The following is a 27,170-nucleotide window of genomic DNA, read 5'->3' as shown; positions in this document are numbered from 1 at the left end:
AAGCCAGCTGATAAAATGGAAATCTTGCTTTGAATGTTTCCTAAAATTAGGTAAGATAGTTGGAGACTACTGAAAATCGTATGGACTTGTCTTTCTACTTTTGCAGTAGAGGAGTTGATTTAATTTCAGTACTGGGGACTGAAATTGGGGATAGGTTGAGGAAAATGATTGTGCTAACTCTGCATGTTGCAGTAGTCTTTCCTGTCAATCTTTGTATCTTGGACTACAGTAGGTCAGATAACAGAAAAGAGCTAGAAAATTAGAAGAAAGCTTAACTGTTGGAAGAAGGCATGCCCATGTGATAACTATTCTTGACCTTCTTTTTAGACTAGAATTTCAGGTCATTTTGGCCTGTAAATACAGCTCTGAAATTTGAAAACTAAGTTGGTAGAGAAGATGTGTAAATCAGGAAGCAAAACACTTCTCAAATATCTATCCTGTTCTCTTTTATCTGTCCTCTTATTCACAACAGTAATAGTAATAGTTTTCCTAATTTTCTGTACAGAAATTTCTTTGCATTACACAGATTAGGCTTTCTTAATGTCTAATTTAAATGAAGTATTATGGCAGAAAAACCTGAAAACTGACAATAGTTCTGTGCTACAGTTCAGCAACCTTTTAATTTTCTAAAATAACTGAATTCTGCTCAGTGTGAGTGGCTGTGTAACAAACAACGTCTATTCAAGTAACAATATTGGAAATTGTTCCCAAAACACTGAGTTGTGTTGATATTTTAAAACACTGCTACTGTTTTTCTCAGCTTCAGCACTCAAGCTCTGCCCTGCTCTATGTCAGCTTCATGCTTGGGAAATGTCACTGGAGTGACAGCTGGTGAAGTGAAGGCAAAGAGCAGAGAAGCAGCACTGGAAAAGGCAAAAAGCAGAGACAAAGCACTGAAAAAACGCTTGGAACATGTTCCTGTGTTGTAGGGAGAAAGGATGCCAGAAATAAAGAAAGCAGCACATGGGTTTTAATATGCACAGTGTGTTCCATCCTATGTAAAAGACTGTTCAGTGCTGGTTGCATTTAAACGTGTGTGCACGATGGGCACACATTTGTCAGGACTCCTTGCCATTCTTCAATAAAGCAGCAACAAGGAAGATTATCTTTCTCCTACTCCAGGATGATGTCACTGCACCGATAAGTAGGATTTAGAAAAGGTTTATGTTCTTAGCACTAGATTTAAAGAATATAATGCTCCTTTTAATATAGTGATTTCTAGCTCTACTAATTTTCAATGTTTATCTTTCAAGATCATTAGGAAATTCTGAAATAATTTCTCTGGTTGGAGAGGAGCAGAGTGGGGTGATCTAAGGATAAATAAGCTTTCTGCTGTGGAGTTCCTCTACCACTGTATCACATCTGGCAAGTATCCACAAGGTCTTTCAAAGTGATATGCTGTAAAATTGCTAAAAATGTAGTCTTTAAAAACTCAAAATATTGTTAAATTTTTGTGTTGAAGTTGGTAGTAGCTATTGAGTATGTGTTCCCTAATAGAACAGACATTTTTAATTTATCATTTCACATTTTAAACTTTCACATTAGACACCATACTGGATCAAGAGAAAGTATCAGTGACAGGACACTTGTTCTTTCCTTTTAATCAAAAGAAAACAGATATTATTGTACCATATCCTGCATCTAGCTCAGATTCATTTTGACTCATTTCCTTTCAAAAATTGCTGAAAACTCTCCAGAGTTCTTCATGGACAATTCATTCATTATTGTTTCATTGCTCTGGCACAATTATATTAAGTTGTATTTAGTGGATGTAGAAAAAGAAAGGTGAAGAGTTAGCTCTTCTGGATGGGCTATATGGCATCTGCTATAGCTCAAAGTGGAGTCAATGGGGGGCAGCCCAATGCCTAAAGAGCAATTCAGCCTGATTTACTGCACAAAGTACACATAAGTGTTTGAGAATTAAATACTTCTGCAAAAGCAAACTAAATATCCACTATCATCAACTGAGAAACAGAACACAAAGTTTGGTAATTGTACACATTAATTCCGATTGTTTGGCATGGTAATATTGCCCCTAATTGTTGGAGCAGGTAATGACCCCTAATCTCCAGATTGCCTGACATTTGCTAATTTTAATCTCGGCTTTAACGCTGTTATAACTGAACAGTCTGGATTTCAGGTTTTGTGAATTGTGCATATTCTATAGGTTCATGTGGTGTTTTGTTTTCCTCTTGTAGAGCAGTTGGAAAGGAAAAGGTGCAGCTAAACCCATTGAGTCATTTCTGACAGTAAGATTGGGAGCTATACAATTTTGCCCCTTTTGAAACGCAACCCCCTCTTCCCTGAAGTGTAGGCCTGTTTTACTGAATAACTTTTGTGCTTCCACCATGTGAAGGTGGTATTTGGGGAAGAGGCAAAAAGGATTCATGGTTCAGGTTGGAAGGGACCTTAAAGATCATCTAGTTCCAACCCTCCTGGAGATTACTTTGGTTCAGCAGCTTTTCTTGTTATACTCCCCTCATGATAATTTCAAGGAATTGTCATATAGCAACTTTCCTGCTGTTTAGAGTGGCTGCTATAATTTGTGGCTGCTGCCATAGGTGAACCTGCTGTCTGATATTGACATTTCCCCGTCTGAATACTGACGTGTTTTTCTCTTAAAAACATTTTTTTCTTGGAATCTTATTGGTACTGAAGTTAAACAAGGTGTAGCTGCTTTGGAGTCGGGTGGATTGGTGTAGGTGTATCTGTAGAGATGCTTCACAGCCTTCACCAACCAGGGCTGCAAAATCGATATTTATGTATCTGTCCACTGATGTGCAATGGCTACTACACAGGGCAATCACTGCCCAGCCCAGACCTGGTAAGAAAATGTGACAAGGTTGCATGTGCTGCACATTTGTGAGAGCTGAACTGTCCTTGAAACCTGGTTCAAACATGACTCACCCTCAAAGAAGTCAAAGTCCTAGTTCAGGTAAGGTAGCTGCCAAACACAGAACTTTGTTAGCAACTTTTAAAGGCTCCTCTGTCTTAAATTACATTTTGTTCTGATTCTTTGTTGTCACCTCTTTCTAGATAAGGTTTTCTGCCTTTTTTGTAACACCTTTCTCTTATTGCTAATTCTCACCTTCTTTTCTCCTTGATGCAATTCTGTTGTATAATGAATGTTTTTAAAATAAATATACTAGAGTATTGACTCCTTTAAATTCATGATGGATACCTCAAAGCTCAGACTAAGACTTTTTTTTCTATTGTTTCTACATTAAGAATACTGGAAACTTTTGAAAAGAATTTCTATTAAATTTGAAACAGTAAAAATTTTCTCAAGTGATTTTTCCAAGTCAAAATTATTTAGCAATTCTGAAAAATAATGACTTCACAGCTCATCAGCACAGTATTGATCCAGAACTGACAGATATCCTAACTACAGGGAAGTCACTGACTTCAGAGAATTAACCTCATGGGAATACTGATAGAAATGGGAGTAGGAAAAGAGCATGCAAGGCAAGTGTTCTCTTCTCTGAGGTAGTTCTTTTGATTTATTGGCAGAATGTTGTGGAAAATAAAAGAAATTGCTTACTAGGCTCTAGCACTTTATTTAGAGGATGCGAAGGAAGTGTGAAAAGTGGAATGTGTGGGGAATTAGAGTGAGAGCACAGTATTTTGTTGCTGGCAGATGTGTTCTAGACTTCACCATTTTACTGGGGTGGTACAATTCAGTTGTTATGACACATCCAGGAAGGAAAACAGAAAACACGAGCTGGAGACTTGGAGAAAATTAAATGATGATGACTCAGAACTTACACCCCAAAGTAAAATGAAGATTGAAACACTGCACCAATTTGTTTAGAAGAGAAATCTGATGCAAACCTGAAAAAACGGGCTTCCTTCAAGTTATTGAAGCTTTGCACTGATCTTCAGATGAGGAGGGTAATATTAGAAAGTTAGCATCAAGGTGAAAGGCAAGGATGATCATGGATAAACTGCAAACTTAGTTTGTGTTTTTGCTGTTGTTTTCTTTTCAGAGTATTCCTTTTTCTCATTGTGTAGTCAGCCCCAAGTCTGCTTCTGCTGAAAACTGAGGAAAAGTGTTTCAGTGCCTAAAAGTGTTATTGTTTGACTCATTTGGCTGGGAGAACGAGTCTCAAGTAACCTATGAACTCTGTGCCATATTCCTGCAGTAAGCAGAGGGCCTGCTGGGGTGATCTACTTAACTTGCCATTAAGTTTTATGTAAACTGTTATAACGTTGTTTAAAAAGGGTTTGCAGGATTCTCTGCAGTAATATGGCATATATTAACTTCTAGACTGAAAGTAGTAGCCAATTTGTATCCCTTATGTAAACAGATCTATTTTTTTTTTGTATTTACTGAACTGTCTTCCTAAGTTTGATAGGCTATTACCTATAATTTATCATCAGTACTGCAACATGACACTTAGCTTAAAACTTTAACCCTTGCAGTATTTAGGTTATATGTGGATGTGCTTCTAAAAAGTAGTATTTCGCTGGACCTCAATTGTTACCTGATTCAGGGGATTTCAAAAGCAGTTTTAAAAGGTGAATAAACATTGTTGCCACATTTTCACATGTGGTGAAAGTTAGACAAAAATACAGATAAAATTAGTTGGTTCAAGGTTATGTAAACCAGTTAATCCCATAGCCAGAAATAGTTCTGGTCTTCCCACCTGCTTACTCTTTATCTATTTTCTATCTACAGAAACACTTTGTCTGTTCTCTAAAATATAGAAGATGGTAGATGGTTTACACCAATTAGTCTTCTCATATTAGAAAGCCTAATTTCTGGATTCTTCAGATGCGCAGAAAGGGACTGTGCTACTCATAATTGCATACTGCCGGACTCCTTCATTTCAACATCTCATAATTTCTTCTTTATGGCTGCAAAATTTATAATTAAGTTTTCTGTACATTTGAGGAATTGGCTAACAAAAAGATCATCTTATGCAGCACATCAATCTAGTGACTCTGGGTTTTATTCTGTAAGTAATTTGTGTCCAGAAGTCTTGTGCACTGTAAGTAGCATTTATAATAATATAATTTACCCGGTGTTGAAAGGCAAGATGGTGGTCTGGTTACCAGAGAAATTCAGGTATTTTTATCTTTGCCAAAGAAGCTGTAGTACTGTCTACCCAAGATGATGATGTTGCATGGAGCACATCTCTTATCTTCTGAAAGCATAGACTCGCATCTCACTGAGTACAGGCCAGCCTAAGAGGCACAGTGAGCTTTTACTTCACATTTTTATGCATCATAAAGACAGAGCTTGTGTTCTCCTTGATGGATTATCAGGAGGGCAAGGGCTACATCACACCACTGCTGCTGATTGTGATCACAGAAAGGCACAATCAGACCGACATTAGTTCCTCTGGTTTATAGCTCCAACATACTGATATTCCAAAAGGACGGATAATAGATAACACCATCTACTCCATACCATGTGTCACCAGAGGCAAGGGGTACGTGTCATTCCCTTTACTAGTACCTGGCAATGCTGAGATCTGTTTATCACCAGGCAAGAAAGACTATTCTTGGTCAGGGCTTTGCTATTGCCCTGCAGAGCAGCTACTTTGGAATTTCTGCAGCTCACAGGAACAAGGCGATTTCTGTTCTTCCAGTGAGAGGATAATGTTTCTCTGGAAGGGCACTTAGGGTTGAAATAAAGGAGAGGAGGATTACATTCCTAATTTCTGTTACATGTTGTCCTCCATTGCTTGTAGTTGTTGGACCAAACCTGTATTTAGTTCACTTGGGCTGATACCTGCACCATTTACTCAGCAATTCAGGTGTGCTCTCGTGTTGGGTTTTTTTGTGGTTTTTTTTTGTTTTTTTGGTTTTTTTTTAATATTTTGGTGCATTTTGGCCCAGGTGTATTGCTGTCCATTAAAATGATCACTATTAGCTCTTACTAGACTATTTCATTGTGAGTTAGATCGGTGATGAAACCTGTTCTTACTGCGTCTATTGTCTGAATCCAAACTTCCAGTGTTAACATTGGCTTAACAAGCTTTATATTTTCTGTTTCCTTTATACAAAATACAAAGAGCTCATATTTCAAAATAAATCTCCCGAACTGTACTTTATTTAATAGCTGACACAGCCGAGATTTTAAGAAGCTGAATGCACATATAACGCATTTTAAGAAGTGACATTGCTATGGTTATGAGTTACACAACAGTATGATGTCAGCCCTCTGATTGGTGCCATGGTATTTAGCAATGCCACTTGGACAGGAAAGTTCACACACAGAAGCCTGTCCAACAGTTCTAAGAATTTTATATCTTTTGAAGTATTCAATATATTTCTTTATGTGTTGAAGCACTGGCCTTCCAAAACCCTTGTTTTCATTTTCCAGCAATCTCAGTGAACTTGAGGTCATTGGATTGTTTGCTTTCTCACTGGCTACACTGAAATCAAGCAGCCATCAGCTAAATTAGTATAGCTTGAATGTGACTAGAAAGAATTCAAAGCAGACATTTATGACAGCGTTATGACTGCTTTAAACTTAGCATGAAGATATACTACAAACTTCAGAGGTAGAGGCGCTTCAAAGGAAAAGTGAAATTTTAGTACTGGCTCAAAATGAGAAATGATGGGACTTTCAGATTTCAGCTCCATGTTTCAGTTTTCCATGGTTGTAGTTGTTCCAGGAAGAAAACAATCTACTTTTGATACAAAGTAAGTTTTAGTTTTCCAAGCCATCTCTCCATCTCCTGAGACTATAGGGAAACACCAAAATGAAAACTTCAGCAAGATATTATCAACCTATACTGGCATTTTGGCAATGATAGTTTATCAATTCCTTTGTCTGAGAAAAAAAAAAAAAAAAAAAAGAGGCTAGTTAAGACAGACTTGACCAAAAAAATCATATTTATCTGCTTAGTTTTATCAGAGCCACCAGTTTCCAAGTTGTGTACAATATCATGATGGAGAAGGAAACCAGCTGACATACCAAGTAGCTTTTTATTTAGCAGATTATTGTTCATTACAATTCACACACAATGGTGTGTGAAAAATACTGAATTTTTATGGTGACTGTTGAGAAATGCACTAGTGGTCTTTGCTAAACACATAATAAAATCACTTGAATGGATGCTCATCCGGTTGGCGGTTTCAACTGACTACCCGTGTGGATAAGCCTAATTCATGTCACTACAGAAGACAGGAAATTGTTGAAAGTTTAGAAGGAAATTCTGAGCTGGCAGTGTGCCCTTGCAGCCAGGATGGCCAATGGTATCCTGGGGTACATTGGGAAGAGTGTGGCCAGCAGGTCAAGGGAGCAGAACTTCCCCCTCTACTTGGCCCTGGTGAGACACATCTGGAGTGATGTGCCTGATTCTGAGCTCCTCAGCACAAGAAAGATGAGGAGATACAGGAGAGCGTGCAGTGAAGGGTGACAAAGATGATGCAGGATCTGGAGCATCTCTCTTATGAGACACTTTGGGAACTGAGTCTGTTTATTCTAGAGAAGACTGAGAGGGGATCTCATTAATGTCTATAAAATACCTCAGAGGTGGGTGCCAAGAGAATGGTGGCACCATTCTGGCAGACTGTTTTCAGTGGTGCCAAGCGAGAACATGAGGAGCAAAGGCCACAAACTGAAACACAAGGAGTTTCACCTTAACATGAGGAAGAACTTCTTTCTATTGAGGGTGGCAGAGCACTGGAACAGTCTGCCCAGGGAGGTTGTGGAATCTCCCTCTTTGGACACATTCCAAACCCATCTGGACTCATTCCTGTGTCACCTGTTCTAGGTGACCTTGCATTGGCAGGGGGCTTGGACTACATCATTTCCAGAGGTCCTGTCCAACCCTAACAATTCTGTGAACTCTGAGAAGTGCTAACACAACTACAGTACTTGAGCTTTTAGTGAACAAATTTAGGGGTTTTCTGTACCATCTTCCATGGAGTCCTTCATTAGCTGAAAAGGAAATTGAATTATTTTATGTTTTCTCTTAATTGCTTTTAACCTGTTCATCTAAAATCAGATCTCTTCCCCAAGAGATTTCAATAATTTAAAACTTTAAATATTTTTGCTTTGACTTCTGTTTATCACCAGCCACTTAGCAGCAAGTCTTGTTCTTGGTCAGAGCTTTGTTGCTGTCCTTCACAGGAGGTGCTCTGGAATTTCTGCAGCTCACAAGAATGAGGAAATTTCTGTCACTCCAATGAAAGTAGAAAGAAGCTAGTGAGCCTTTGGAAAGGTGTTTATATTTGAACAAAAACAGAGGAGGATTATGTTGCTTTTTTCCCCAGGTCTTCTGGCAAAAGTGCTTTGTTAGTTCAGGTAGGATAGAGTATGTGCTGAAGCTGCTTTTGAGGACGGGGTGTACTTGCAGCTTTGGTTTTGCCTTTATCCTTCATTGTTCCCTGTAAGAAGGGAAAGTACTACTTTGCTCTATTGCTAGGTTAAACTCATTGACATTTGTATTCTATTTTGAACCTGCAAAGTTCTAGCAAAAATATACATTTTTTTTTTTTTAGGAAATAAAAGTTCTTGCCGTCTCCAGTTGGATATGGAATCACTAGGACAAAAAAACTTAGAAATAGTCAGAGGAATAGATGATTTCCTGGGATACTGTAGTGTATAATATATTTGTCTGAAGGCTGCAATCAAATACTTCTAGGATGAGCACTTAAAAGGAGTTTATGAGGAAAATATTAATTATTATTGTCTGCAGTGTTTGGATCTTGGAAGTCAAATAGGCATGAGACCACCTATTACATAATGAAGACACTGATTCTTTTCCTTCTCCCAAGAACTGTGTATTCTGCATAACTATGGATACGCTTTGGTAATTTAGTGATGGACTGTGTATAATAATGTAAAACTCATAAGCCTGTGACCAAAATTATGACTAATATTCCCTGATTCTAAGGAATTCATAGACACATCTTCAGTCACTGGTTCTTCCATTAAACTGTTATGTTTGCATTGCAGCATGCTTGCAAGTGAGTTTAATTTACATATTCCTGTATTATTTGTTGTTACACAAAGTAATAGTTTTTAATAATACTTATTCCTTATATTACAATGTACTTTGAATCATTGCAGTAAATTTAGGTGCAGTCAGATAGTGCAGTGGAGACAAGGTCTAAGCCACAAGTATATGAAACTTCTAAATAAAACATCCTAAAGAATTTTGTGAGAATTTAAATTAAAATCTCCTGGTTAGAAGACAAAGAAAATGATAAGATATGCATTGTCTCCAACTTTCTGCAGTGATTATAATTTTTCTCATGTTTGGTTTTCATCTGGTATTGTTTGTGGTGCATGTTTAGGCTTTGGCATCTTGCAAATGAGGTTAGTAGAAAGGTAGTATTTACAGTACTTATTAACCACTGTCTGCTCCAGAATGCCTCTTAGAATATTTATTCAAATTCAGCCATCATTATTTTTAGCTCACTTGGGAAATTATTAGCTTTCATCTGATGCCTCACATATTTATGCTAGAAATAAGAAGATTTCATACTAAGCGTATTAGTGTGTTTAACGTCAGAGAGGAAGCCAAGTCATTATGCCAATTCCCATTTTGAAGAGTTTTTAATAGTGATAGCTTTTTCACAAGTAGTCAATAACGTCCATAAGCAAATATACAAGTAGCTAAGGACCCTGACTTGTATTTCCAAAGATGTTGAAGCAACTAAACAGACAGGCATATGCCTGGAAGGATTAGAAAAACAAGTCAAAACAAAAAACCTGCCTAGGTTTATCTATCATTGATTTTAGTGGAAATTAGATACATGACTGCTTTTGAAAAATCTCTTGAGTGTCCGTCTGCCTCTTCAATGCCTAAAAACCTGACTCATATGCCTGTAAGAGCTTCAAAGGTCTCAATGCCTATTCATGAGACTCATGCTGATTTTTGAAAATAGAGTTACACTTCTCAAAAGTTCATTTTCCATCTTTTACATGTAGCCATCTACCTGCCACAAAATCAAGACTGATTTAGGCACTTTAGCAAAAAATTAAGTATGAACTTTGACAAATAAGAGAGACCGGCCATCACCAACTACATTAAGTTTAACAAGGGTAAATGCTGGATTGTGTACCTTGGATGGGGCAACCCTGGTTGTGTGAATAGACAGGAGAACGAGAGGCTGGAGAGCAGAAAGGGAACTGGGTGTCCCTTTGCAAGTTCAATATGAGCCAGCAGTGCCCTGGCGGCCAGGAGGGCCAGCCCTGTCCTGGGGGGCAACAAGCAGAGCATGGCCAGCCGGTCAAGGGAGGGGATTGTCCTGCTCTGCTCTGCACTGGGGCAGCCTCACCACGAGTGCTGGGTGCAATTTTGAGTGCCACGATATAAAACAGACATGAAGCTTTTAGAGAGTATTGAGGTGAGGCCATGGGAATGGTGAAGGGTCTGGAGGGGAGGCTGTATGAGGAGTGGTTGAGGGCACTTGGTCTGTTCAGCCTGGAGAAGAGAAGCCTGACAGAAGACCTCATTTCAGCCTGCAATGTCCTTGTGAGGGGAAGAGGAGGGGCAGGCACTGATCTCTTCTCTGTGGTGTCTTGTGACAGGACTTGAGGAAACAACATGAAGATGAGTAAAGGGAGGTTTAGGTTGGATATTAGGGAAAGGTTCTTCAACCAGTGGGTGATTGGGCACTGGAACAGGCTCCCCAGAGAAGTGGTCACAGCACCATGCCTGACACAGCTCAAGAAGTATTTGGACAGTTCTCTCAGGCACATGGTGGGACTCTTGGAGTGTCCTCTGCAGGGTCAGGAGTTGGATTCCACGACCCTGATGGGTTTGTTCCAACTTACACATTCTCTGATTCTAGGAAGACCTGAATGGTAGATGGTCTTTAAAATTACACTGCAAGCCTTTCAGGTTGGTCTGAATAATGTTAAAAATGAGTTGTTTGATGTGCATGTACCCTTTTCAAATCAGGAACAAATAGTATCTATTGATTGCTCAAAAGAGCCTTTATTTTCTGTATTTATACACAGAAAGAAAAATATTAGAAGTTCAGTGAGTAGTTCTTAGGAAAAAACAGGTGACTAGTAGGAAAGCAATGGGAATCCAGTCAAGGGAAAATATTTGTGGTGTAATGATACTTATGGCCAAAAGACCTAGGAAAATTGATGATCGATGTTTTCTTTAGTGAGCATAGCACAGAGAACTTGTGAAATAGAATTCCTCAGACTAATTCCCACTATCGTCAATGAACTGAACTAAAGCCAATTGAAGTTAACAGATAACCGTGAGTATCCATGGATTTATAATTTTGGATTATGAAGAAACTCCATGAAAGGGCCAGCCTCACTTATTAACATTATTATTTTCTTCTTCTGTGGCATTGGCTTTGTCCCTTCTTTATTATTAATATTTTCTCTTTGCTACATGAAAAAGTAGAAATACACCTTAAAAACATTGCATCCTAAAATAAAAAATAAACAAGATACTTCCACTTGTTTCATAATTCAAATATAATCTTTTTGCATTCAGAATTTGTTGCAGGTTATTTGAGTCTTGATGAGGGCAGGGAAAGCCTTATTTATTAAAAAGTTTTGTTCTTTTTCACAGATCTGAATTTCATCTGTTTCATATCAGAGTATAAACTTCTATTTGAAAAGAACAGCAGACAGTAAGAATATCACCACTTATGAATTCTGCTCATTTTATTAGTCTTCATTTTAGTGATAACAGGAAATAGTTGTACTTTATTGCATCAAGTCCTACTGCTTTCAAAAACTAAAATGAAATGACTGTGAAAGAAAAATTAGGGGAGTTGACTTAATGCCATTGTAGCTGCAGTTGTAGAATTTCATTCTATTTTTTTGCAAAAAGAAAGACAAGGGTGAGATTCTGCAAAATGTCTTCCTTTTTTTTTTAATTCAACAGATTTTATTGACCATTCCACATTTTAAAATTTTTATCATGGAATAGCTATATTAAATGTAGTGTATGTAATTCCTGAAATAGTGGTGGAAGTCCTTAAGTGTATGAAATAATTTTTGTGTCTCATATGAGAACATCCTTTATGTTTTTTAAATGCAAAAGCAAATGTGTAGTGACAGCATCATTTCTTCCCCATTTTCCTCAAGCCAAACCATCTGGGAAGAGTACAATGCACAATACTGAGAGCACCTTGAAATAAGCTAAGTCATATACATATTTATTCATAGCGAGTATAAATAATTCTTTCTTGATTTTAGTGCTTGTTTTTTACTCTGCTTCAAAACAATACATGTTATCAAGTTCTAAACAACCTAAAGAACAGTTCCTATCCCTGTAGAGGGTTTGGAAACTTTAACTACTGCGATTCCTGTTCCCTGCAAAGGGATCACTTTAGAGGAGATCATGAAATGCCAATGCCTTTGAGGTGGTTCTGTGCTTTTCTGTATGGCCTTGGATGAAGAGGAGTACTGGAGTGAGGAAGATGGAGATGCTTTCTGTTGTTGTTTCAAATCACTGAATGGTTTACAGCCTCAGGTGGGATTCTTTCTTGGCTCAGTCACATTACTGCTTTCATAGGTGAGCTCATTAGGTCAGCAGTAGCTATATTTTATATCTTCCAACTGATAAAATAGTTTGGGTTGGAAGAGACTTTTAAAGATCATGTAATCCAACTCCCTGCAATTAGCAAGAACATCTTCAATTAGATCAGGTTTACCAGAGCCCCATCCAACCTGACTTTGAATGATTCATCGCCTGAGTATCTCAAATCTGTACTTGAGCATCATTCTGTGTCCTTTCTCCATGATGATACCATGATAGAAGGCACAGCCCTCTAATAGAGAAAATCCTTCTTTAATGGCATCTGATATTTAGCTGTCTCTGTAGGTTATAAGTATTATTATTGTAATTTCTTAAAAAACTGCTGGGAAGTGACTACTTATAGGAATAGAAATGATCTTGTGTGAACAGCGGTGTAAAAAACTGTTTCATTATTTATACATGGAAAAATGCACCTTGTTTTGCAGGAATAAAACACGAAGGAGTTTTAATTGCTATAACACGTGAGAGTATATTCTATCTGTTATCTCAAGAAGGAAAAGATAGATAAGCTTTTCCCTTGCACTTTTACTGTGTCCAACTGGAGTGCTTTCTCCAACAGGATTCACACTTAGACTAAAGCCTGGGAGTTTCTAAGAGCTAGAGGAGCAGCTCTAACTAGTGCTACCTTCATAAGGCACTTTCTGGGTCTTTGCTTAACTGTAGTATACAATAGCAGCTAAAATAAACTTGGATTTGCTGTGATCTAAAATGGGATCTGTATGAGTGAATCCTTACCTCTACATGGAAGTTCATTGTGTGGTTTTAAACAGATCCATTCCACCAAAATTTAGGTTCCTAATGGAGAGTCCTCACTCAACTGACTTAACAAGCATAAGAATACAATTGCTACAGCTTCCTTGCTTAATTTAGTGAAGAAATAAGAGAATGTCCCAGGGAAAATTCATAACTTAATGAGGCCCCTGAAAATTTTTTAGTCCTCTCACTGACTGCAGGATGAACTTGAGTAGACTCTTAATTCAGAATCCTCATTTAAGTGCCCAAACGTAGATGGACTGAATCTGAACTAGATTCTCCTTATTTCAGGTCACACTCTGTTCAGTGTTAATCATTCAGCAAGTTAATTCTGTATGTGGACAAATTAAAATAATGTATGTCTAGGAAGGTCTGAATTTAAAAGTCTTCTGTCTGAAAAGACACGAAAGGAATGGTACAGTCAATAACATAAAACAGAGATGATGTCTTTTTGAATACATCTATCTTTCTTTCTCTATATAAATCACGGAGGTATAATAACATCACCTATGCTTCCTACACCTCTATGCTCTCTTGAAAAAATGAGAAAACCCCAAAAAAACACCAACAAAAAGCATCATAAGGAACACTTTTATATTACTGACTTCCAAAATATAAGTAGGATTGTAATGCAAATTGTTTCAACTAGTGCCTCTGTTTTTCAGCAGTGTACATTTATTTAGAGTGATATGCCAGAAACAATTATAAAAAAACCACAGAAGTGTTCTAAAAGCAAATATATATGGTGTTTTTCCATTTAATCTTAGCTATATGTTTCAGAAATAAACATGGCTTTTATTCAGGATATGTATTTGCCAATAATACATTTGATTAAGCTAGGAAAATTAGACATACTATCAGTAGCTTGCTCCCAAATTACACAAGAAGAAATTAGATACATTTTCAGTAGCTTGCTCTCAAATTTCTACAGTCTATGAGTCACCAGATTCTTCCTGCCAAACTAAATATGTCTGTAAAAGGCTGGAAACTTTAATGGAAAGAAACATAAAACTTGAAATACGTAGGAAAAACTAAGTTTTTTTTCATGGAAGACCTGTTGACTAGTAATTCAGGAATTCGGGGGATGTAGAAACAAATTATTGCAACAATATTATTATTTATCCACAGAAGTTTCAAGGTAACAAGTGTATTCAATTTAAACCTGCTATGTTAACCTGAAATAAATCTCTTTATTAGCTTTCATGTAATCTGAAGTAATCAATGAAGACTTATAAAAAGAAGCTTTAAAACTTTCATTATAAGAGTAGAAGCTTATATCCAGTTGTTTTGGTGGGCTGAGTTAAAAGAAACCTTCAGTATAGTTGATGCAAGTCTGAAAAAAAAAAAAATCCCTCTTGTATATTGAATTTATTATATGTGGTCTGGAGCAGCCTTCAAACATAACTAGGAATGTACTCATCTTTTCAGATACACAAGCAGAATGACATCTTCCCTACAATATTCCCCATGACACTTAGACTTTTTATATCTTTCCATAAACCATACATTTTAACATTTTCTTTAAAATACAGAGTTGTGAAATACAGAGTTTGTGTGTGTTATTTAAGATTTTATCCATTGCCTTAGAAGGATATGGCTGTTGATGGCCCTTCTTTTGAAGTCAAACCAATTTTCAGTAGGATTTGTTTTACTTCGAACCTGCTGTTTATAGGATTCGGGGGTATTAGGTGTTTACGTTCTTAGAGATAGAAATAGTGTTTCAAGAATATTTATTTTCAGAAAAAAAACAGTTGACTGAGCTGGATTGAATCAGAATGGTCTGAGCCAACCCCTTCTTTTTTCTGCATACTCAGCCTTGTGTAAATTTCTGCCCAATACACAAAGACACAAACAATATATACAAATAGTTCTGTATAAAAACATAATTTCAGGTTTGTGTGAGTCATAATTTCCCAAAGGAAATGTTTAAACAGGACACTTTTTCTCTACTTGCATAGTTTTATGGGCACATAAGGAAGCAGAAGGGCCTGCTGTCTGGAAGCATCCTCTTACTCTAGAAGAGATATATTACATAAATGGGAAGACTGGGATCACAGCTGCATTTCAGAATAAGATGGGAAATATTTAAATATGCTGTAGACTGAAGGGAAAAAAAAAAAAAAGGCAGGAGACACATGAGCCCTAGAAAGTTTCTCTGATAAAAGGAAGCTATTCCAGTTTTCACTATTAAAGGATTTAACACGAGATAAGCAAATGCATTCTGCTTTGCCTAGTAATAGTAAGGATACTGAAAACATAAAATTTCTTTGCATATGGGATTCAATCAGAAAACACAGCAAGTATCTCAGAATAAGTCTGGATTTTTGTAGGAATTGAAGTAACTTTCCACAAGCTGGACTCACCCACTCATCATTATATGGTATGCCCCTCCAAAGACTATGGATGTGTTAGAATTTTTTGTTCTCAGAACCTCATTTACTGATGCAAACGTGAAATAGGGCTGTCATTACTTAAAAGTTAGACCCAGCATTTGGGCTTTATCTTTCATAATGGTTTTGCACTAAATGCACCACATAGAAAGTAGGAATTAATGGCTTTTCCTTCCTCTTGACATTGAAGTTCCTGTGGTTATTACCAGAGATAAATTTAGCATAATTTATCCAAGAAATATACATTTGTCTTGATTTCTAGACTGAGAAATTACTTAACTGTTAGTTGTCTTTTGCATTTGTTGTCATATTTTTGAACAATTATGCTTGTGTCACAGGGAAATACTGATATTAGAATATGGTTTAATAAGCAAGTCCAGATCCATCCTTTGTTAGAAAGCTCCGAGGTAGCTTTAAGTCTCTATTTGATTTTCAGTGATGTGAAAGGGTTTGAAATGTGCTTAAGAGCTAAAGTGCTGAATAAGCCCTAGAGAAACGGCTCTGTGAATTTCTGCCTTTGAATGAGCACTGTGCATGGAATGCCCTCCATGCACAGGTAGTAAATGCAAAAATATTTTCATTAATGGAGCATGTGGTTCTGCCAAATGGAATAATTTGCTTTGTGACTCCTGCTGCTGCTGATCAAGAATCACAAAACCTTTATTGATACCAGAACAAACGAAGAGGTCCATAGGCAAAGGTTTTGGCTGATTGCACAGAGCATGGGCCAGAGCTGAAGTCAGGGAAGGGTTTTTCTCAGTATTTAAGATTCAGTGGAAAAGTAAGAGGGGCAGCTATGCCAAGAATTAATGTTGATCTTGCCAAGTGCTTCTTTGAGTGACTTTATCCAACATGAGACTAAACAATGTATTAAATACACATCTAGCAGTTAGGGAATCAAATGTCAAGTAACAGCTTTCTGTTATTTGAGACCAAATTTGAAGCTTAGTCTAGTCCATAAAGAAAAGGTAAACATCATAAAAAGCATTAACAACTCTAATATCTACCAGCTAATAAGGACATACATAAATCGAACTTCTGGAGAAAATGTACTTATTTGGTTTTGATAGTAGGCACTTTTTACAGATATATTTCTTGTTGAAATTTTGATCAATTAGTTTTTCACTTCATTAAAATTATCATCACTACTGCAGTCCCTCTTAAGGAAAAGGTTGAAAAATTATAAAATCCTTGGTGACCTGAGAAACTAGCTGTAGAGGAGACCTGTTTGCAGGGACTAAATTTAGTGTGTATCAGAGGTTAACTCCTCCTAGACTTTGCAATCCATGGAGAAAGAAGACAGAGCCTCTCTCTCTGTTATTAAGGAGGTAACTTAAGGAGATTAACCTCACTAAACTAAGATTAACCGTTATGAACAACTCGTTACCATTTCTTAATATGGTAAAAAATGACAAAATTCTTTCAAATTATTTTTCTTATTTTCAGAGAACGTTCTCAGTGTTTACTACCATGGGCAACAAAGCACGCATCAAACTTGTGTCAGCTGTTTGACTATACAGTGATACTATTCCAGAAGTCAGAGCTGTTGTTTTCTTTCTTATACAGATATATCAGTAGCTGCACCTATAGTTCTGGTTCCTTGAGCACTGACCCTGCAGACCTGGCTAAAGCATACCTGAGCTCCTTTCCAGAGCAGCTTTCTTGTAAGAGGTAAGGAACCTAGGGATAGATAGAAGAATACACTCAAATGTTCCATAGATACAGTATTTGGACATGAATGGGGCATGTAGCCAGACCAAGGAACTTGAAAACACTTTCAGATCTTGCTGTGTGAACACAGCCAAGATGACCAGCATATGTTTGCAAAGATTTGTAAGACTGTCAGTGACACCAGAGTCTGTGTGTGTCCGTGGCAACCTTTCAGCATGCCTCTGCTGGGCTTCTAACATTAACATTCCTCTCAATCAGGGATGCAGAGAGGAGCTAATGACTCATAGCTCCTACAGGTATGGAGTACTTAAAGAACTGAGTGCCATGCCATCTCTTGTAATTATGCTGATAGGTTTGACAGGCCTAAAAACTTTAATAACATCTTAAAAGCAGACTTCCTGAAGTAAACAAGAAGCTCTTAACTAGAGGGAAATGGGAGAAGCAAAACATAATTGCCTAATGCTCTGCTACTTGTTTCCTCTTTTCTAAGGCAGCAATTCCTCCACATATACCTTAGTTCTACAAAACAATGGGATCTCATGACAGCTCTCATTACCCAAAATTATGTTCACAGGCTTATCCAGATTTTCTGATTATTATAAACTAATAGTCTTACATTGTACACAGCAGGGGATTTTCCCAAGGACAGCAAACACTTTTGATTGTCTTAGTGGACAAAAAAAAAATGTAGTAAAAATCTGCAGTAATTCTCCTCAAAGCAGTTGACACAGGGAACATTAAGCTGGATGATAGAAAAGCCCATCTTTTATGGGATTCATTGCTGTACACATGGAAGCATGTGCTAGATAATGCTCTGTTGTCTGAAGGATATCAGAGGAGCTCCAGTGTCTCAGGTACCTAAATTCAATCTTTTCTTTTTTATGCAAGTGATGGTACAGAAGATTCGCCACAAAACTAAAGCACTGTTTTCAGCAGAAAAAGAAGGTAATGTGGGGTTTTAATTCACGAAGTTGATTGTCATGTTTTCAAATAAGTATTGCCATCTAACTTGGGCTTTAGAAATTAGAAGACTATGACAGTTAGAAAATGTCTAAGGAATTAAGAAATCAGTTTTTTTATTGGCACTCATGTATTGTTGTAAGACTGCTATGTATATATTGTAAAAGGAAAAGGTATATTTTCAGAGAGGAAACTAGATAAAAAATAAAAGAGCCTTTTCTCCTTAGAACAAACTACTAGATCTCATGGTAGTAACAGCCCTGAGCAAACAGCATGAGCAAGAATGAATAATTGTTCAGGAAATTCAACATTTCTGAAGAAATTTGTTTTTGAGTAATCTACAAAGTAAATTCCTGTGATAAGACTAGACTATTCCATGAAAAATTTCCCCCCTCTTGGGGGGAATTCTGTACGTTTCCTGCAATTTCTCCATTAAGTTTTTTCACCATTCTCTCCTTTCAGTTGTTTTGTAATGAGCATACCATGGTAGACCTTTCTGGACATTAAAATTCATGCGAATGTTGAAGCCATCCCACTTGGCTTCATGACTGTTGGATCCAAAGGTTTTGAGATTGGAGAAACATTGAGAAAAGCTGTGTTTAAATGTAGCCACTTTTGTAGCTGTGGCCGGGTTCTCTGTTACCTTCTCTTAACAAAACCTAGCACACATGAACCTGAGGGGCAGAAGTTCTAGAGAGATGTCCCTAGATAAAAGGTGACAACAATCTGCTTTTCTCTGGTAAATCATAGGAGACAAAAGCTGTCTGAGGAGTAGCAAGTGCTGGTTGGAATTAACTGTGACCAAAGAAAAAAAAGAAGATGCTCAATTTGGGGTTTTGTGCTGTGTTTTCCCCTAAAACACTTTGGAAAATGCTCCTTGTCAGTCTATCTCAAGACAAAAGAGTGGTAGAAATTACATTTGACTTTCCGTTGAAGTCAGTACTTCTCCTTGTGTGCTGTAAGCAGCTGGGGCATCTCCTCAGAAGCTGTAAAGAGTTTTTTTATAGAGCTAGAAAGTTGGGCAGAGTAGACTATATAAAGGAAATTTTTGTCTTCCAGTCCTAGCCATAGATACAGCCTTGTGTCTGGGAAGTACAGAGTTTCAACAGAAAGTAATAGAATTATTTCTATCTTCACTTCCACCCACAACTCCCAAGGAATAGTCAGAAGCTTTGACCTTGACTCTGAACCAGAATTCTACCTCAGCCAAAAGGTATTCTTTATATTTGGAGTCTCTAGTGAAATACAGAATGATGGAAGAAAAAAATTTTCCTCACAGCTATTTCCTGTACAAGTTAAAGGCAAATACTACCATTGATTATACTTTATTTAAAGTAACAAAAGTATGAGAAAAGAAGGCTTAAAATACTACTTTTATTGATATACTCTTTACAACAAAAGAAAAATTTCATTGGGTTTTTACCTCTGCAAATGATGTGGCATTCTTAAAAAGTCCCAAGAAATCAAGCAAATTTTTAAACTTCTAATAGTATGCTGCATTCTGTAGTACATTTGATATGAGGATCTCAATTTGATTTACTAATGTTACTGGGCTTACTTTTCTCTAGTTCTGTATTTTAGATTGAACTCTAACAAATAAGAGAGAGAAGGTTTAAACAGACTAAATTTCTTCCTCATAAATAAGAGCAGGTAGAGCACACACATTACTTGGCATCCAAGGGGCCACATACATTTTAGCTTCATAACATTCCTGTTGAATGATGCAAATGCAGGCTATTGATTGCAACTGTGAAAGACTCATAAAACGGGGTGGTCATTCATAAATAAAACCTTCCATAGTTTTCCATATAAAACATGGTCAACATTTATGGTGTCATTACACTACTTCAAGTGACAACTCAGAGTGTCAGAAAACAACAAAGACCCAAGAGAAAATCTAAACTAACAGCAGATAAAGGTCAAGATTGCAAAGGTAATGATCTCCTATGGAACACTGGAAGCCCATAATGGTATTTTAAATTAAGGATGACCTAGCTTAGTGTAGAGATTTGAAACAGATTGTGAAACCTTAGAACAGCTGAGATTAAAACCAAAGAGAGTTGTTGCTAATGATTAGCATTTCACATGACCTCTTACCTTGAGGATCACAAAGTACACCTGACAGTAGGTCTGCTTGCTGGGCAGTAACAGCTACTCTGGTGGAAAGCAAGCATGAGAGGTCTCTGAACCAGCAGCAAACATTTTGCTGCTAGAGAAAACACCTGAGATACATACACAGTAAAAGAACAGTTGCTCTGCTGTACTAAGGATGTGTTATCTCATTTTCAGGAGGGGGAGATGAGAGTCTTTACATGCACACCAGCAATAAAAAATTTATAGGACACTCAAATAATCCCTAACTCCGCTGCTAATAAATGCAACAGACTTTGGTGTATAAATGAACACCTGATGAGTTTGTAGGAAAATGTAAATTCTTGTATGAGAGATTCCTGTACTTTTAATACTGTGTTTAGCACCAGAATACTAAGCTAAACAGCACCCTGGAGTAGGTGTTTATTCACAAGAGTTGAGGTGTTGAATATTGAAAAGAAGGGTTATTTTGTGAATAGTGGATTACTTTGCATATGTAAAACTAAGGTTTCAAAAGTGAACTTTAATAAAATGTGCCAAGAACATACTGAAAATCTCTACCATTTATATGTTGAAGAAATTAGGATTTTTTTGTAATTTAGAAGTGCAAGAGTCTGAATTTGTTTTGGTCACAAGCAAGGAGAAAACATTGAAAGCAATGACTCTATGAATAGAAATAAAAAGGAATAGGGTGGTTATGATCAGAAAACCAAAAATGGTAGCATAGAATACAAGAAGCTTCAGGCATGAAGGAATATCAAGGATATCAGAGAAGCCTGTATTGTTATTAATAGTAAATTCTAGCTTAAGAGGCCATAGGAACCTCTTAACATTCTATAGTTTTTTGAAAAAGTATATTAATGAATGTATTCAGAATGAATATATTCCTACCTAAAGGTTTCATTAATTTTGTTTTTTATGTGGCAAGTAGCTGAAAATCAGAAATAGATTTCTGTTACATAAAATTTGAGTATTTCTTGATCCTCACTATTGCAGAGTTAATTTTATCTGGTGCCTGTACTGGTATTAGTCTTTATTATCTCACCATGCATGAATTTTCTCCACCTGTATTTAAATGATGAAGCATGTGGATACTTGGATGCAGTAACTTTCTGCTTGCTGCTTTCCAGCTCTTCATTTTTTTTAAACCAGATGTTGAAGCTTAGTGTGTTTTTAATATGATTCAATGTGTAATTAAAATGTTTACTAGTAGTCTGACATAACAGGTCCATGTAGTTCTGCCTCATGAGTGTCTTGGGTTTTGTATGTGCTCTCATTCATTTAATTTCAGTGTGGAAAGCAGTAACACAGCAGGTGAAATAGCAATAGCTGGAAAGTGGCAAAAAACAATAACAAGTCTGAAAATAAAAATTTATCAGAAAGTCAGAGAGGTTGAACAGAGGCACAACTTTATTCTTTACTGAGGCTTTATGGTAACTGAAGGCTTTGAGCATCTTCCAGATACAGGATACCAGTCCTAGATGGCAGTCTGGATGATCATAAGTAAACTCATTTATAGCAGTTGCAGACTCCAATGGATTACATGAAAGTGTTTAGTAGTTAAATGAAAGAAAGGGTGGACTTACTGAAGTAAAAGCCTCTGTCTCCACACACGAATTGAAGAGCATCAACCAGCTCAGCACCACAGAGTGTTTCCGGGCCAGCAGCAACAGAACTGGTTAAGGTAAGCAAACACAGGCCAAGGTAGAAGAAATGGATGTAGGACACAGTGTGCATCTTCACCTGCCAAGGAAGCAGAAGCAGTGTCGGAATTTCCCCAAAGAGTCTTACAAAAAATGACTCCTACACCCTTGTGAATGAGAATGAATATGTACTGTGATTTCTTGGACTATAAACATGGTATCAGGAAATGTCTCCCCATGATTTTGCAAATGCCTACATGTTCTAGTCCATGTATTTTGGAAACAGATTATTTATTCTGGTGAGTATTCACGGTCATATCTAGTTAGGGAACCCTGTAATAACTATGACTTATATTTGCTTGTTGGAAAGCAAAATATGGAAGAGTGGAATAGACAGACAAAGGGAAGCCTGGAATAACAGAAAAAAGGAAAACAACCTTGAATTGGTTTGTCTCAGACCAGATAAGCTAAGAGGCAATATGACAGGTGCCTGCCAATGTACTGTGGGAAATGGAGGTGGCATATGATGGAGAAGATCTGTTTAAACTAAAGTCAACATTGTCACAAGAATAAATGGCTCTAAACTTGCTGTAAGGAAATTTTGCCCAATAGAAAAAGAGCTCATTATTGGTACTCCACAGTTCTCCGGCCACCTTAGAAAGGAAAATACCAGGACAAACCAAAAATGTTGCCAGGTTCAACTTGCCAAAGTTAAGGAGTTGATGTGGAATTTTCTGTAGCAGAAGACCACATTCAATGACTCTTACAGTCTCCTCTTACTAGCAGGCAAACATCTGAGAAATGTGTGAATTTTAATCCATTACAGATTTGTATTTTTACTTGTTGCAAGCAGCTATACTTAATTGACTTTCATTATACCCTTTTAGGTAGCTGTGGCCATGAGGTTTACACAGAGTTGATAATTCTTTTCTCATTTGCATTTGATTACAAGCTATCTATCTTGTTCCTGTGATTATGACTGAAGAAAGGCCAGTCCTCAATGGGTGTAAAATTTCATCAATCCATTTATCCATCTCTTTTTGTATCCCTTTATGTACACCTAATTTCTTACCCAACATGCAAAGAAGATAGCTTTTTCTTTTCACATTAGGAAAAGCTATTTATGTATAGTAGCAGGACACTGGGTAATGTGTTTAATGCATATTCTGAACTTGTTTAGATCACTTGCCAAAAATGATAGTTTTGAAAGGTGTAAATCTGCATTTAATTTCATTCTCTTTCAAGGTTAACATTATCATTGCAGTCAGGTAAGAAGTTATAAATCTGTCTTCCACATACAGTTAAACTTGGCTTAAAACTGTTTTGTGTCAGCAGTCTAGTGCAAAGTATTGAAAGTAAAATGATTCATCTTCCCTAAAGTTTCTTTCAGGGTTTCAGGGATCATTTAATCTTTGATATTTCTTCACTGAACTTTTGAAAAAAAGATGAAGTTATCTATTTTCTGATCAACTGGGATCAGATCCAGTGGGTGATCGAGCCTTTTTTAGTCAATAATTTTTAAAAATTCTTATTTTCTTGGCAAGAGATCTTAGTGCTTTGCTGGATGAGTCTCTTATTTCCACTGTGAAAATAATGAACAATTTTAAATCCCATGATATATCATAAATCCCATGACATAACAAAAAAAAATTATTTTCCCATTCTAAAGACAAGCATCTTAAGCAAACTTTGCCATGCAAACCCCAACAAGCTCGAAAGCATGAACATGACTTCAATGGCAGATGGAAAAAGATCAGATTATAAATGATTATAACATGAGACACTATTTCCTGTAATGATTCCATATCTTATCAACAATTTCTTTTTTCCTTTGCCATATTTTTGAATTTATAAGATAAATGTGATGCACCTGCAGTTTAAGATGGTTCCCAGTTCTGAGGAGGTAAAGCAGAAAGCTGTTTAGCACACTGCCTCAGAAAGCTGAAAGACATTACAAATACAAGAACATTATGTATTTAACAATTTGTTCTCGTATAACATTTGGTCCAGTAATAAACATAAATTTTAGATATTTAACAATTTTTTATTTTTCAAGACTTCTCAGCTGGCTTGCATTTTCAGATAAATATCAGCACTGAACTATGACAAAACAGATTATCTACTGTTTTTCCTTTAGTGGAAGCCAAAAAAGGCACAGTATAAACCACAGAGAATTTCTAACTTTATCTCCAAATTTAACAACAGTCAAGAACTTTCAAACAAGTAAAAACTTTGCAGAAAAGAAAACAGACCCACATGCTTCTAGGGTTCAATCAATTATTTGATAAATTAAGTACTGTTTAATCAAAGCAAATTCCAAAACATAGTTTAAAACTTCAACTTTACTTCATCATTTTAATTAAACACAACACTAATTGATTCAATATACTTGTGGTAAAATCAAAGTACCCCTTTATATCTGAGGGGAATATTGTTCAGAAAATACAAAGTTGTAATCCAATATTGCTTCAGGTTCTCTACAATCAAGCAGAGTATTTACATTATCACCAGTTTGACTAGAAAGTTGAGAGCTTAAAGGAAAACGCATTGGTGTGTGGGTGGGGTTTATTGAAGCATCTAATTACATTAGGAAATTGAATAAAGGTTCAAGATGAGCGTGGTTAAGCACTTCTTTTAGTTGCATAGAATGACTGACCACATTTTCACAGCTGGAATTTCCTCTTTTTCAGTAAAATAGCCAGCTTTTGCTACATTCCTCTTTTAACAGAGTAGCAGTACAAAGGAATGTCATATATGAACACTTTACATCTCATTCACTTCTTAATTCTCCTATGTAAGTCCCCTTCATTTAACAAATTATCACTTGACACAAGTTGTGTATATGAATTCTTCACATGCTTGGTCATTTTAGTAACATGTAAGAACATCTGCAAGAATTATAAGTATTGTGAAGGAGGAGGCAATATTTTTTTGGAGACTATATGCTACAGCAAGAAATCAAGGGTTATATATTCAAAATTACATTTTATTCCAGAGGGGTTGGGCCTGATTATCAAGCCATAGTAGAAATGTGCAATTATTACGAGATATCAGTATTCACTAGTAATTGTTGTATAAACAAAGCATATATACTCTAGAGTGGATCAAGGCTTAAATACTGTTAACTTTGAGCAAAGAATCTGGGCTACATGCTAACCTAAATCAATATGTTCCATTGATTCCAAGGAAGCTTGGCAGGATGCACAGCTGAGGAACTAGCACATTACTTTTATGTCTCTTAGTGCCTTGCTCAATACTTAAAAAAAAAAAACCCAACCCTTCTTCTTTCAAGTATATTGGAAAGGATACCCATTTATACATTAAGGGAATGATTTCATCCCTTGCAATTACAGATCTGTAATTAGGTCATTAGTGAATGAGATAAGTGTGTTTTAAGTGTAAGACCAACTTAAAAAAATGATTAGGCCCTAAGCAATTAAAATAAGATAATTCTTTCAACTGTATAAATATCCTTGCAAAATACTAAGAGGAAAAAAAGTTCTTGAAGGCTATAAATTTGCAGATAATGGAAAGCTGGACTAGAGCCAATTGACAGAAACAGAGGTCAATGCACCTACTGAAGTCACATTTACCTTAAGACAGTTTATATTATTGTGCAGAAATTATAGGGTCATAACATCAAACTTCACATGCAAACTTTCCTGAGAAAACCCTCCCTAGAAGGGAAAACTTGGAGATGAACATGTAAGGGAATTTCCATTTTCTTTATGTACAATTGCTTAAGCTGTACAAATATGCAAGGTCAGCAAGAGTCGCAGCTGGTTTCTAATGTAGAAAACAAACTGAACTTCTCATTTACTTTTAATTTATGAAAGCAAAAACCAAGTAAATGCCACGATGCTGCCAGAAAATTGCTGCAGTGACAACATCACTTAAAAGTTTCCTTGTGAAAGCATGAACATTTTCTCTATAATTGTGTATAATAAAACTGCAGAAACTTAACATGTGAATACCTTTTACCTATAAAACCCTGCACCTGCAGAAAATAGCTAAAAGTTCTTGTTTTCAGAAGCATTCATTAACAATACAGACAATGATGTAAGTGGACCTTTTAATAATGACATAACTGAAATATTACAAAGTTCTCTGAATAGAAGTGAAATTTAAGACATGTATTTGCAATAGTTTACCCTTACAGTTATCTATGTAATTGCAACTATTACATACAGCCATTTTCCAGATCATATAAAATTGCATGTTCAGCAATATATAAATAATTCTCAGTTCTAAAATAATGTTATTGAAAAGTGCACAATACTCCTCAAGACAGCAGCAGACAATACACAGCAAAATAAAACTAAAAAATTATTCAAAATAGTAATAAAGATTTACCTTCAAGAAATCACACAAGCAGCACTTAACTAATTGTGTTGAAAGACTGTTGATTTTTTCCATTGCTTCTTGAAAGTGCAAAGTCTGGAAATGAATTTGTTAGCAGTAATGATGAGAAAAAAGAAATCCAGAGAGATGTGAGATGTTGAGAGCAATGTCACATTTCAATATTGAGGACTTTATTCCATTGCGCAGGCTCTATCTGCTCTGATTTTAGCAGTGACAGTGAGATTTAGCAAACAGAAGAGGGATTTAGAGAAAATCCTCACATTTATCTACATTACACAGACACTGTAGACAGGAAACAGCTGGGGGAGCATTTGCCTCTCTCTCTCTCCCTCTTCTGGCAAAGTTACCGAGTAAGGACTTTTTTGGGCATGGTGACAAATAACATCATACCTTTGCATTTTAAAACTAGAGCACAGAAGCATATTTTTTTCCCTTTAAAAGAATGTGAATTAGTGACTGAGGAGTTAGCAGACAAAAAGAGCTTGTGCTGCCATGAAAAATAAGAAATGTATTCTGGTTAACTTTCAGGTAGCTGTGTGTGCGTTTGTATTTATGTGTGTATGTGTCTGCATTTCAAATATATGAAAACTTAAATATGTATGGGCGATGTTTGTATATATGCATACCTGTGTGTATATATATATATATATATATATACATTTTATTTATGCATAACAGCATAAGCATTTTATTTATATAGTGAAGAAAGGCAGGCAGGCAGTTAACTACTTTTCCCTTAATGTGTCTTTACGTTATTAAACTTGGCACACCTATATGCTAACTACCAATTAAAATCTCCATCTCTCTCTGTGATTAAC

General features: G+C 36.5%; 1 protein-coding gene and 1 long non-coding RNA gene across 4 annotated transcripts in view; one reads left to right on the top strand and one right to left on the bottom strand.

Moving 5' to 3' along the window:
- The window catches only part of IGF1 (insulin like growth factor 1), a 55,267-nt gene extending 28,597 nt beyond the window's left edge, over nt 1-26,670 (bottom strand). The window contains exons 1-3 of one of the 3 annotated variants that reach the window (XM_072923474.1): nt 26,344-26,670; nt 23,861-23,931; nt 21,934-22,090 (exon numbers count right to left, since the gene is read on the bottom strand). In XM_072923474.1, coding sequence (XP_072779575.1) covers nt 21,934-22,084 — 151 coding nt within the window. In that variant the 5' untranslated portion in view covers nt 22,085-22,090; nt 23,861-23,931; nt 26,344-26,670. The remainder of the gene's footprint in view (nt 1-21,933; nt 22,091-23,860; nt 23,932-26,343) is intronic. The other 2 variants (XM_072923475.1, XM_002199813.7) reach the window with 2 other exon arrangements.
- LOC121469120 (uncharacterized) overlaps nt 1-27,170 on the top strand; it is a 76,516-nt gene that overhangs the window by 40,443 nt on the left and 8,903 nt on the right. The window lies entirely within an intron of this gene.

Source organism: Taeniopygia guttata, chromosome 1A (assembly GCF_048771995.1).
Source record: "Taeniopygia guttata chromosome 1A, bTaeGut7.mat, whole genome shotgun sequence".
Classification (NCBI taxonomy): Eukaryota; Metazoa; Chordata; class Aves; order Passeriformes; family Estrildidae; genus Taeniopygia; species Taeniopygia guttata.
This window is presented reverse-complemented; position numbering and strand designations above follow the sequence as displayed.